Source organism: Danio rerio, chromosome 10 (assembly GCF_052040795.2).
Source record: "Danio rerio strain M-AB ecotype USA chromosome 10, GRCz13ab, whole genome shotgun sequence".
In the NCBI taxonomy this organism is placed as follows: Eukaryota; Metazoa; Chordata; class Actinopteri; order Cypriniformes; family Danionidae; genus Danio; species Danio rerio.
The window spans coordinates 16,873,525-16,885,762 of record NC_141030.1 but is presented as its reverse complement, the minus strand read 5'-3'; the positions used below and the strand labels follow the sequence as shown (position 1 = coordinate 16,885,762).

At 32.8% G+C, this 12,238-nt stretch overlaps 1 protein-coding gene across 9 annotated transcripts in view; it reads right to left on the bottom strand.

The window, feature by feature from the left end:
- Positions 1 to 12,238, bottom strand: part of lrp13b (low-density lipoprotein receptor related-protein 13 b) — a 70,271-nt gene that overhangs the window by 54,833 nt on the left and 3,200 nt on the right. For all 9 annotated transcript variants that reach the window (XR_015500904.1, XR_015500905.1, XR_015500906.1 and 6 more), the window contains exons 4-13: positions 11,944 to 12,057; positions 11,177 to 11,296; positions 9,174 to 9,299; positions 8,890 to 9,093; positions 7,262 to 7,430; positions 7,019 to 7,187; positions 4,614 to 4,842; positions 4,412 to 4,531; positions 4,087 to 4,305; positions 38 to 358 (exon numbers count right to left, since the gene is read on the bottom strand). Coding sequence is in view for 6 of the 9 variants with exons in the window: in XM_087270264.1 (XP_087126390.1) it covers positions 38 to 358; positions 4,087 to 4,305; positions 4,412 to 4,531; positions 4,614 to 4,842; positions 7,019 to 7,187; positions 7,262 to 7,430; positions 8,890 to 9,093; positions 9,174 to 9,299; positions 11,177 to 11,296; positions 11,944 to 12,057 (1,791 nt within the window). In the remaining 3 variants the exon portion in view is untranslated. The remainder of the gene's footprint in view (positions 1 to 37; positions 359 to 4,086; positions 4,306 to 4,411; positions 4,532 to 4,613; positions 4,843 to 7,018; positions 7,188 to 7,261; positions 7,431 to 8,889; positions 9,094 to 9,173; positions 9,300 to 11,176; positions 11,297 to 11,943; positions 12,058 to 12,238) is intronic.

Here is a 12,238-nt window from a genome sequence, read left to right as displayed (position 1 = left end):
CAGAAATGGGTCATTCAGAAAGGAAAAGGGCACTTACAAGTCTCTGTGGTCCAAAGGAAACTGTTCCCTTTTCTGTCAAATGCAATCTGGTCAATGGAATCCTCCTCAAAGGTGTAAATGGTTTCAGCATTTCCACCAATTAGACCCAGCTTCATTCTCATAATCTGCTGGCCCTCGAGCCAGTACAGCTTTCCTCTTTGCCAGTCCACAAACAGGTCTTGGATTGCAGATCTTCCTTGATATAACTGTCGGGAAATGCTTTGGTCAAGTGGGCCAATGGTGGAAACACCAATGGAAAGCTCGTCGCAGGCCAACCAATACAGATTTCCATTTCTCTGGTCAACTCTGATGATGCATGCTAAATGACAAAATAAACGGAATTAATTTGATTTGTTTACACAATCATCATACAAACTCAAAGCTACTGTATATACAACAAAGGTCAAAATGCTTAAATTCGAAGATTACTTATTTCTATTTGAATACATCCTATTAGTAAAGTATGGTGACAGAGGTGCAACACAACACATGCAAATAAAAATAACAGCAAATTAAGAAAACTCATTTATAGGTTTGACAGCACGTCCTCACAATGCAAAGACAAATAGAAAACATGCTGTATATCTGCACAACACAAAATCTGCACAAAACAAAAAAAAAAAAAAAAAGTGCAGTTTGCACCTTGTATGAGCATTATTGTCCTTTCCATCAAAAGCCTCAAGTGCCAGAATAAGTTTAAATATTATCTGCATTTATTTTGATCTTGTTTCAACAATAAATTTTCATAAAATTTCATTTATTTGCATTTATTTGCATTGTATTTATTTGCATTAACTTTAAAATATTTAGTTGAGGACATACAGGTAATTTAGCCATTTACAATAGAACTTCACAGTTACTCATTTTCACTTAATTTAGGCTAATAATATGCAAAAGACAAAACGGAATGTTAGAGTATAAAAAAACAACAACAAAACACATTAATTTAAGGTCACCTGCAATATCATTGATCAATAATTACTGCACAATAAGCAAATCCCAGCCAGGTCTGTCACTTTTTTTCAGTTGATGCCCTTGAAACATTACTATTGTGGTCCATGCTATTGTGTTGTAAGGATTTGCAGTGGGTTTCTTAATTTGCATGTGTTGAGAATTTACAGCGAGTCTTCTCTATTTGCATTTACATTGTGAAGATTTCAAAGATGTCAAACCGTTGAATCCATTCTTAAATTGCTGGTGTTTTTACTATTTGCATGCATTTCTTAAGTTTCAGCACACTGATCTTTCTCTGCCATGGTAATGAGTATTTGTTTGTTTATTACCACATCAGCAACTTCAATCAATAGATATAAAATCAGGTGGTTATCGCAAAACAAAGACTGACAGCCTTAACAGCAGCCCGATGTGAAATGAAACATGGGGTATAAAACTGAAGGGCGTTATTCTGCTAAGTGCCTGGATGCACTTTAACTTTAATTACTTAACACAAAATGTAAAAAAAAAAGAATTCCAAAAGTGACACCAAAGTAAAAAACAATAGCATGACAGACAAGCATAAATATGGATGTGAATGTATTGATTAACAAGATGATTCCAAGTACAAATTAATCAGTGACTTACCAGTCAGAATAAGCAATTTCAGAGAGCTGTGTAATAAGGTACAATTGATGGACTGCTGTGTGTTAGCGTTGTCACTATACTGGAATTCGGTACCAATCGATACTAAAATTAAACATGTACATTTCCTGCAAACGTCTGAGCGCTGTTTAGCATGTTCATGTAAACAGTGCTGATTTGCCATTGTGTTCATGTGCTCAACATAAATGACTGTGATAGGCCATGAAGGTCTTCAGTTCACCGAACTCACCTCTGTTTAACCACAGATCCAGGGACACAGGAGCTTTTCAAAGTCACGTCAAGCAGCTGGTTTGTCTACAAGCTGATGTACGAGCAGATGAATCTCAGCTTTGAAATTCTCCTGGGTCCCTGTATCTGTGGTTTCACCTGTATCAGAGGCGAGTTCAGTGAACTAGATGGCCAATCACAGGTATTTCTATTGAGCATGTGAACAATGGCAAATAGGCAGTGTATGAGTGCGTGCTCGACAGCGCACTAATGTCCGCAGGAAATGGGCTTTTTTTGTTTTACATTTTAGTATCTTTTGGTACCAAATTCCAGTATCGTGACAACTCTATCATGCATTAAAAATGTTTAAATGCTTGGCACAAAGGCACATGGTAAGCCGCTGATGATTGCATGGCCATTTGTAAAGTTATAGACAAGTTAAAACTAGTTCTGCTCTTTGCAGAGCAATATTTGACAATTACGACAAGTTTAAATCAACCTGCTTTGACTCAGTCACAAGCACAGATATCACAAGCATGTGAGAGTGATCGTATGTGCATGTAAATGACACAGGCATTGACTGTAAATCAGGCGTTTAAACTGACCAAACATGTTTTGCATGCTGCCAGAACAACAATGCAGAAGCTAAAAAGGCTCCGCCACCTTCTGCAAGCCGCATCTAACAAACATTTAAACGAGTTCTTTGCATGAACCAGAAATTGCTGCAGAATTTTATTCCAGTATTATGATGCATTTCCAACTGAAAAGGAATACCAAGTATGGGGAAAGGGCTACTCTTCATTTGTGTACAGTTCTTCTAACCTTTTACTCACTCCAAACATTTAAAAACACAATGGCTATAAGCAAATTCAGCAGTCAGAGTGGTCAGATTTTTGATTAAAGATTACCTAAATAAAACATCTTCAGGAGATTAAGGCTGAAAATACACAAGTAAACTTATTATAAAATATGTGTATTGTAAAAGCATAATAGCAGCCTTGTAATGTAATATATTTTTTATTTAATGCCATGTCAGCAACCAAGGCTATTTTCATGGCAGGAACATTTCAATAATAAATATACAATAAAAAAATCAATAAACAAATGAATACATAAATTAAATTTGTAATAATACATGATAAAAAAAAATCTAAAATCTTTTCTGGTGTCACTTTGCTAAAAATGTCCTTAAAGATGCAGTAGGTGATTGTCTTCAGAAACATTTTTGTTGTGCTGGTTGAAAGTCTCTTCACAGTCCAATAGTAATGATTACAGTAAATGATCTAAATGTGTTTATATGTATTTTTATATTCTGGTAGGCATAAAACAAAAAATATAATCATCCAATTAAATATTGTCAGGTCGACATCTCCCATAATTCCGATAAGTAGTCCAAACTGTGTGTCAAATGTAGATTTGGGCTTCAGTGCATCACTGTTCACGCATGTCCATCATTAACGTGTGCACGCTTAGTCACACACAAGACAGTCGCGGCAAAATCAAATGCTGAATTGAAAATTTTTAAACTTCTGAATCAATATTGGAGTTACTTTTGCCGCTGAAGGAGGAATGGCACCATAACTGAATATTTCTGTTAGACAGGTAATGTTCTGTTTTAAAACTATTTTAGCTTTGCGCAGAGCTGATGCAGATGTTGTTACAAATGGGTTAAATGCAGACGTGTTGTTCAGCCACTAAAATCTCCCAGTGAAAGATTAAGGTGACTATTTTCAGTTTCATAAGGTACTTTACAGCATCGATAATGTAAATTTATATTCAGTTTAACAGCAAAACATCAGTAAATAGTGCTATTCTGCCTAGCCTTCTTAAGAGAGCTGAAGTTGCTTTTATATTCACATTGGGTCATTTCTGAACAATGACAGCCTGTGATGCGCTCCCGATATTGTTTACCATGCTACTCTGAATATTCGCTCTGAAATAGCATGTCAGTGTGGCTTAGTAATGAGTGTAATTCCTGCACGCCGCCGAGCCAACCCCTACATACACTTCTAACTGCCGAAGGACATGAACTAGTGAGTTGTCTGCTGTCATATCTTTTACACGTTTGCAATTGCAGGAGGCGTGGGTTTGAAACAGTCCTTTCCCTGCCGTCCAAAGCTAATATGCTAACCGATTAGCATTTTGTCAGATCTACTACTGCACCTTTAAGAGAGTTCATTCAATAAAATAATTTAATAGGAGCCTTGTAAATAGTGAAATAGTGAAATGCAAACAACATACCAGGTTTTAACGTTAGAATGTACTCTGACAAGTCCTCAGAGGGCATATTAGTCTTTACGTGGCCCGTGCCATTGGACCAAATCACCAATCCTTGCTGCCAGAACATGTCAAAGGACTGGATGTCTTCATTTGATGAAAAGAGTTCAGTTTTCACAGGAGTCTTCCCTGTAAACTCCAAACTGTATATAGCCATGGACGTTGCATAAGCAACCTTAAAATCTGAAAATGATATAAAAAAAAAAAAAGTAAATAAAACAATAACAACAACAACAACAACAACAACAACTGATGACTGAAATGCAAAGACACTAAATAAGCAACACACTTTCACAAGATCCATAAGGCATGGGCAATGCTCCCTCCGGACACAGACAGGTGAATCCAGTGTCACTGTTCTTAGTGGGCAAACACAGCTGGCAGCCTGAGCCTTTACACGCTGAAAAGCCTATATGAAGGAAAAGCGATTTACTTTAAGCTTGAAGCAAACGGTGTAACCACTTTCAATGTGAATAGAGGAATGAACTCACCTTGGGGTTGCTGAAGTGGATGGTAGACGGTCAGAGAAGGAAGAGACGCTTTTATGATGAATCCATTTTGTTTGGCAGCAGGCTGATTTTGAGGAGCTTGCCAGAGTCGTTTGTCATCAGCCCAGTAAAACCAACCATTAAATACGGCTAGCGCTTGAGCAGGACTTCCTTGAAATGCATCCCAAAAGGTGTGCCGCCCAGTGCCATCTGTCCTGACACTCTCAACTGACTGAAATTATCATTTAAAGATAATCAAATGCATTAAATAAATGGGACAAATATCAGTTATATAGACATTTCTTTAGTAACGACTAGAAAATATATATATTTTTTAATTTTATAGTAACAAATGTGAACTTTTTTTTTTATGGTTTTTAAGTTTACAATAATGAGAAAGTAATAAAACTTTTCAAATTTATTGGTTTCAGTTTACGACACATGATTTTCATAAATAAATATCAATGATATCTGGTCAACATACCATAAAACTGAATAATATTGGTTGAAATAGATTTGTTCGCTGTACTACGGATATCAAAAGCACAGACATCGTACCCATTGCTCGATATTGGAAAAATTTCAAATTGCAGTGTTTTGTTTTGCTGTGATGTATATTAAGAAATAAATTTCACCAGAAGATTTAAATGGTTCGACTGGGGAGATCAGCATATAATAAAATTAATTACAATCAAATATAAATATGAGAGCAAAAACAAAAGCGAAATAAACAGTGCTTTGTTTTTCTGTGGAGTCTAACAGTATTGAAGTGCAAAAAGTTAACAATCAAATGTAATATAACATGAGCATCATTGTATAAATAACTTACTTATAAACAATAAGATTAAAACAATACCTTTTTAATATTTAATTAATAATCTAATCCAGCAATGTAACTGTTGCGGAAACGCACATCATGATACCGATGCTCAAACGATCGGTATTGTTCAGCCCTAGTACCAGTCAGGGCCAAATATTTAACGCCCATTTCCAATTCCTGCTAACATCTCACCATGTACTTAAACACTGCTGACTGGATAATGTGCTCACATGCTCAACAGATATGCCTGTGACTGGTTGATAAGCTCATCGCTTCACCACCCTTCAAGCGCAAACACAGATGGACAGAAATGAATATCATGTATATAAAAGGCCTCTTGCTGTATTTATTTTATTAATTTTTATTAAAAAATATTTTTTTACTATTTTATTGTTATATTTTTATCGTTTTTTTTAATATGCAAACATTTAATGTATATGAAAAAATAGAAGTCCAATCAGCAAAGAGATCTCAAATATTTAACAAAACACTGCAGAACTCTTGAATCAAAGCTAAACTCTTTTACCCTCTTCTAAGCATCTCCCACCTCTCCCCGTTTCCCTGAAGTCTTTAATGAATATGCAAAGATAAATCAAGACGCATAAATAATAAACCAATTAAAAAAATATAAAAATAAATAAAATGAATGAATAAATAAATAGATATAATAAATATATGTTAATATGTCGATACTAAAAGCCTGTCTTTCTCCTTTTTGAACTTAAGGTTCTCAATGACAGTATTGGTCTCCATGTTTTTCTTAAGAGTTCAGTTATCCTTAAAAACAATGCCTCAGTTTCTCAAGATAGATGCAATGTAGAACCTCTCTAATCCAGTGTTCTATTGATTGCTTTTTTTGCCGTTTTATATGCATTTATAATATTGTTTAACCTGCTCTGTTAAGTTACAATCATTGTTACTTTCATAGTTTTGTTTTTGTTCATATTTGCATGTTTGTTATTAAAATTAATAATAATAATAATAATAAAGATACACATTGTTGATTGGTTTTAAAGTGGATACTACTACTACTAATAATAATGCATTTTATTTAAAGGCGCCTTTCATGACACTCAAGGTCACCGCACAGGACAGCTAAAACAATAAATTCAAATAAAAACACAATAAAACAATAGAATACAATACAAGCTTTAAAAATGCAATCGGGTCAAAGAGAATAGGCTGTTCTAAACAGATGTGTTTTGAGTCTGGACTTAAATTGTGAAAGTCTAAACTACGGAGATCAGGAGGAAGTGAATTCCAAAGCTGAGGAGCAGAGTGGCTGAAGGATCTGCTCCCCATAGTGACAAGGCGGACAGAGGGAACAGTGAGGTGAATGGACGAAGAAGACCCGAGTATTTGACACAAAAGGATTTCAAAAGACCTGATACTTTTGACTATCCTATCTTCGACCACCTATTTAAATTTATTATTAATTTATCTTTTATTTAATCCATTAATCCATTTTTAGTTGTTTGTGCATTTGGTCTACTTCTGTAAGTTGTATTGCTTGGCAAAATATAGAAAAACTGATGAATCTGAAAATAATGTGATGTTCAGTGGTGTGGCTTCTCCAAATGTTACTTACCATCTTGTGCACACTGATCCAGTAAAGCCGTCGTGCAGAGACATCTAGCGTAAGGCCTCTCGGTAGCTGTGCAGTAACAAAAACCAGCGTTTTCCGATTCATTCCGTCCATATCAACCCTCTCAATGGTCATCTCTCCATTCACTCCTTTATTCATCCAAAACATAAAACTACGAAGAGGGGGGAAAAGTGAGATAATTGAGCTAATCAAAGCAGCAACACATTTAAAAAGAGCAGTTTTTACCCTTCAATCGGGCTGAGGACTAGATCACTTGGGTCCACATCTTTTGACATGAACATGCCTACAGCACTGCCATCAGCTGCACCTGTGTAGATGGCTTTCTGGGTAACACTCGTCCAGTACAGCTGACCAGTGAGCCAGTCGACTGCAAGACTATTCACACCCCATTGGCCTAATGAAAGTTTTTGAAGAATTTTTAAAAAGAAATGACAATGCCGAGGTAAAAATCAACACAATTTGCACTACACTTCCACTGTGGACTGATTATGTTAAGAAATAAGCACTTTTTACATCACAAGTTATCTAAAATTGATTAAATATGCAAATTAACTATTAATAAATATCCACTAATTTGAATCTATTTTTAGCACAAAAATGTACCACACTTTAAGGCTGGTTCCAAATAGAGTGCAACATTATAAACAATATCTTGTTATGATTTACATCATAAGTGTGTATTCATTTGTTTATATTTATTTCTGGGAGGTTAAAAAGCACAGATGAGTCAACAAAAGAAACCCAATTTAATTTCCATAATATTCAATTGGGATTTTAGACAAAATGGTCAGATGAAAACGTGTCTGGCAATATACAGCAACAAAATTCCAAACGCAAGTAAACATTATTAATAGTCTTTAAAAGTATAGCAGGTTTTACTTCAGCAGATTAAGCCGAGCATTTATAGCACAAAAATTGGACCATACTTTAGAGACAGGTTTAAAATAGTGCCATTTAAATGAATAACAGCGACTAATCTTGTACAAAAGAAAGGTTTGTATTTACAATGAGTGAATATTTATAATTACACCAATATCAAGATTTATTAATCAAAAATTATAGTAGAATAAAATGTGCATAATCATGCTAATTATGCATGAACAAATCAATCTATAAAAAACTATATACAATATAAATGTGATTAAAACTAAAGTTTGGTGCATCTAAAAGCTGCCAAGTTGAAAACTTCTGGTTAAGTGCAGGAGTTAAAAAAATTTATTTGAGAAATTTGAGAAATGACCTTAAAAAATAAGTATTGTAATCTAAATTAATAAACAACCAATGATGATAAAACACTTCTGTATGTTGGATTTTTTGTTTTACATTACCCTGAAATAAAATGTCTTTGAAAACCTAGAAAGCCCAAAATTGACAAGTGCATGAAAAATGAAAAAATATTAACACTTTAAATTAACACTTAATTCTAACACTTAACAACAACAAATTATTATTCTATTATTAATAATAAATTATTATTGTTATTATTATTATTATTATCATCATCCTTTATGATAATAAACTTTTGCTTTGTTAATAATAATAATAATAATAAATGTTATTGATAATCATTTATTGTTGTTGCTTTTGTTATTATTATTATTTTTATTATTAACATCACCAAAAAAAAAAAAAACATCTGTAAAAATACTTTTTTGCATTGTGTCAATTGACAAGTGCATGAAAATAAATAAATAAATAAATAAATAAAAATAAAACATTTATTGTTGTTGTCATTATCATCTTTATAAAAATAAATTTAAAATATTTTAATATTTTAAAATATATTAATTCTTTCCATGTCAAACCTTCAGCATTTATACACCAATTTATCTGCAAACTGTCACTCATCTAACCTGAATACAGAACTGTACTCTTCCGGTTATACGTCTTAAAGATGCCTCCATTTCCATCAGCCCAGTAAATGAGGTTCCTCTGGATATCAGAGGTCATGGCTACAGGTTCAGTCTCAGTTGTAAAGAGTGGCTCAAACACTCTGGTCTTTACATTCACTAACCCCACGAGACCCTTCCTGGTGGTCAAAATCTTCATCACAGGCCCTTATAGAAACAAATTTGATATTAGTATTTTTGTATACGTTTGACATTAACAATAACAGCAAACAGACCGTGTTATTTACCTTGGGCTTCACAAGAGCCATTGCCAAGAGGTTTAAAACCATTCGCGCACTGACACCGATATGACCCTGGTGTATTTGAACACAAGTGCATACAGGGACCAACAGACTGGGCACACTCATTGACATCTGCAACAAAACAATCCATATTAAGTGAACAATAAAAACCATTCAAATGGTTTGCTACTTTACATAAATTAATAGTAAAAATTAAGTAGTTTATTGGCAAGAGCTATTGCCAATAATTTATTTGCATTTAATGAAAATATTTTGGCAAAATTGTATGTTTTTTATTTTATATATATATATATATATATATATATATATATATATATATATATATATATATATATATATATATATAAATAAACAAACTTAAAACTTAAAATATAGGTTTATAAACAAAAGGATGAACAAACAATATATACAATAAAATGGTTTAGGATCTATTTTAATAAAAATGTGATGGGCAAAGATTGATCATGAGTAATCGCATCCAAAAAAGTTTGATTTTACATAATATATGTGTGCAGTGTATAAATATGTAATGCACACATGCATAGAAACAAAACTATACAAAATCGTTACATACACGCATTTAAATGAATACATCCCAAATAATTCCCAAATATTTGCATGCATGTGTTTTTATATGTGTACATATACATATACACCCACACTACATCCATTCAAATTATGTTTAAAACTTTTATTTTGGATGCAATTAATCACCATTAATTTGACCAGCACTAAAAATAAAATTCAAACACATAAAAAAAATAATTTGAAGTCTAATGGATTAACAGTGGATAGACTAATACATACACTTATAAATATTTATTGGAGTAACTAAATTAAGATAAGTGTGCTGCAAACAATTTTTATGGGCTGAATTTAAAGAAACAAATACAATTTGTAATGTTCAACTTAATTTGTTTGTTTAAACTCAGCTTATATAAATTGTTTGCAACAATTTGCAACGAACCACTTTTTTTCAGTCTACTGCACAATGTATTTATAGTGCACTAATGTATTCATTAGACACCAACAAACATCCTTAAAATATTAATTCATAAAACATTAAAACATTATTTTGATCACTACGTCAGAAGAAAAAACAATATTGCAACATTTATTGTGAATTTGATATATGCTATCATCCTAACTTCTTAAACTAATCATTATTATTATTATTATTATTATTATTATTCACTATTATTATTATTATTATTATTATCATTATTATTATCATCATCATCAACTCTTAATTTATTTATTTTGAATTTAATGCCATGTCAGCAACAATGGCATTGGCAAAAACAAATAAATTTCTTTATCCACCAATGTTAAAAAAAAAAAAAAAAAAAAAAGTACAATTACTGACCAATTTTCTTAAGAAAAAAACACAAAAAAAAAGATAAGAAAAAAAATCAAATATAAATAAATCAAAAATAAATAAATTTTGTTCAGCCCACAACAGTAGTGCTTCCACAGAAGTTTAACCAGCTCATTGCCAGCAAATCTAATATGACCTGCAATCCAACTTCATCTATCACACTTATGTTCCATCTCATATGAGCATTTAAACCGAAATTATGCAGTTTTAAATTTGGAAACAATATTTCTTTAACAATTAAAATGTTTTTAAATGACAATATAATGCTTATTGTTTTTTTTTTTTTTGATCTAAAGCAAAAACTAACAAGATTCAGAAGACGGAAATTTCTCCAGGTATTGAACCAATTGCTTCAATCACAGATACAAGATGTTCTTGTTCACTGTCGATCGTTTTATAATTAGCCAAGTTTATCAATTGTATATGAATTCATTTGTTTATATTTATTTATTTCAGAGACTCAGGAAGGTAAAGACCAAAGGTGGGTCAACATAAGGGATCCAAATTCATTTCCATTTTCTTTAAGTGATACTTTATACAAAAAGAATAGACAAATCTGGGTCTGGCAATGTATAGCTATCTTACACCAAATCAAACTCCATAACTGTACCTTCACAATCACGTCCATTTGCAGATAGAGTCATTCCAGCAGGACAAGAACACAAAGCTCCCCAAAATTTGTCAGTGCAAAAATGGCTACAGCCACCATTTCCAACAAGACAACTTTTACCTGGATGACAGGAAAAAGTCAAACACTTGGCATTGAAAAATAGTTTTAAGATTAATACTAATCATACTAATGGCTGCTGCTATTACAAAAATGACAAAAAAGTTGCTAAAAACATGAATAAGCATAAATATAAATGTTCAATGTAAGGCTGCACAATATCAGATAGAAAATTGACTTATTTTATTCTCCTGCAATACATATTGGGATTGGATAAATGGGATTTCATCTGCATAAAATATAATAAACCAAAATCACAAAACATTGGTATATACAGTAGAACAAAGATACAAAGGATTGGGGTACACAAATTAAATGCAATAAATATTCAGTATAGTTTTCATTGTTTGTGTGTGTGTTTGTCTAATACACACACACAATTATAAATTTCTTGTGCCTGAATGCTTAATCTGGCTTAAAATGAACCACAAATTAAAACATATTTAAATTATATATTTTTGGTTACTCCTTGCAATGACTACACAAATCTTTTTTTTTTTTTTTTTTTAAACTGTGGCATCAGCTATAATCCTTATTCAGCATTCCAGATCTTGTGATGTAACTACTGCGAAACAATATATTGTGCAGCCCTAGTTCAGAGACAAGTACACTGTATAAGTAAACATGCAACATCAGAAGTCTTTATGTACCACATGTAAGAGGTTCATCTCTGCTGTCCGAGCACTGAGCAACTCCATCACACCTCTGTCTCGGTGTTAAACATGATCCATCAGGACAGCGGATGGACATTCTCCCACAGGAACCTAGGAAACCCGAGGCAAATATTTAACATTTAACAGCAATTATTTATGCATCCCCAAGGTTGCTCTAATGTGGTTTAAATTTCTAAACATAAAAGAAAGAAATTTGCCAGTAAATAAACAGATCTCGCCACCTTTTTACTTCCAACTCTGGCTGTAAATGGGTGGCAAGATTTAATTAAAC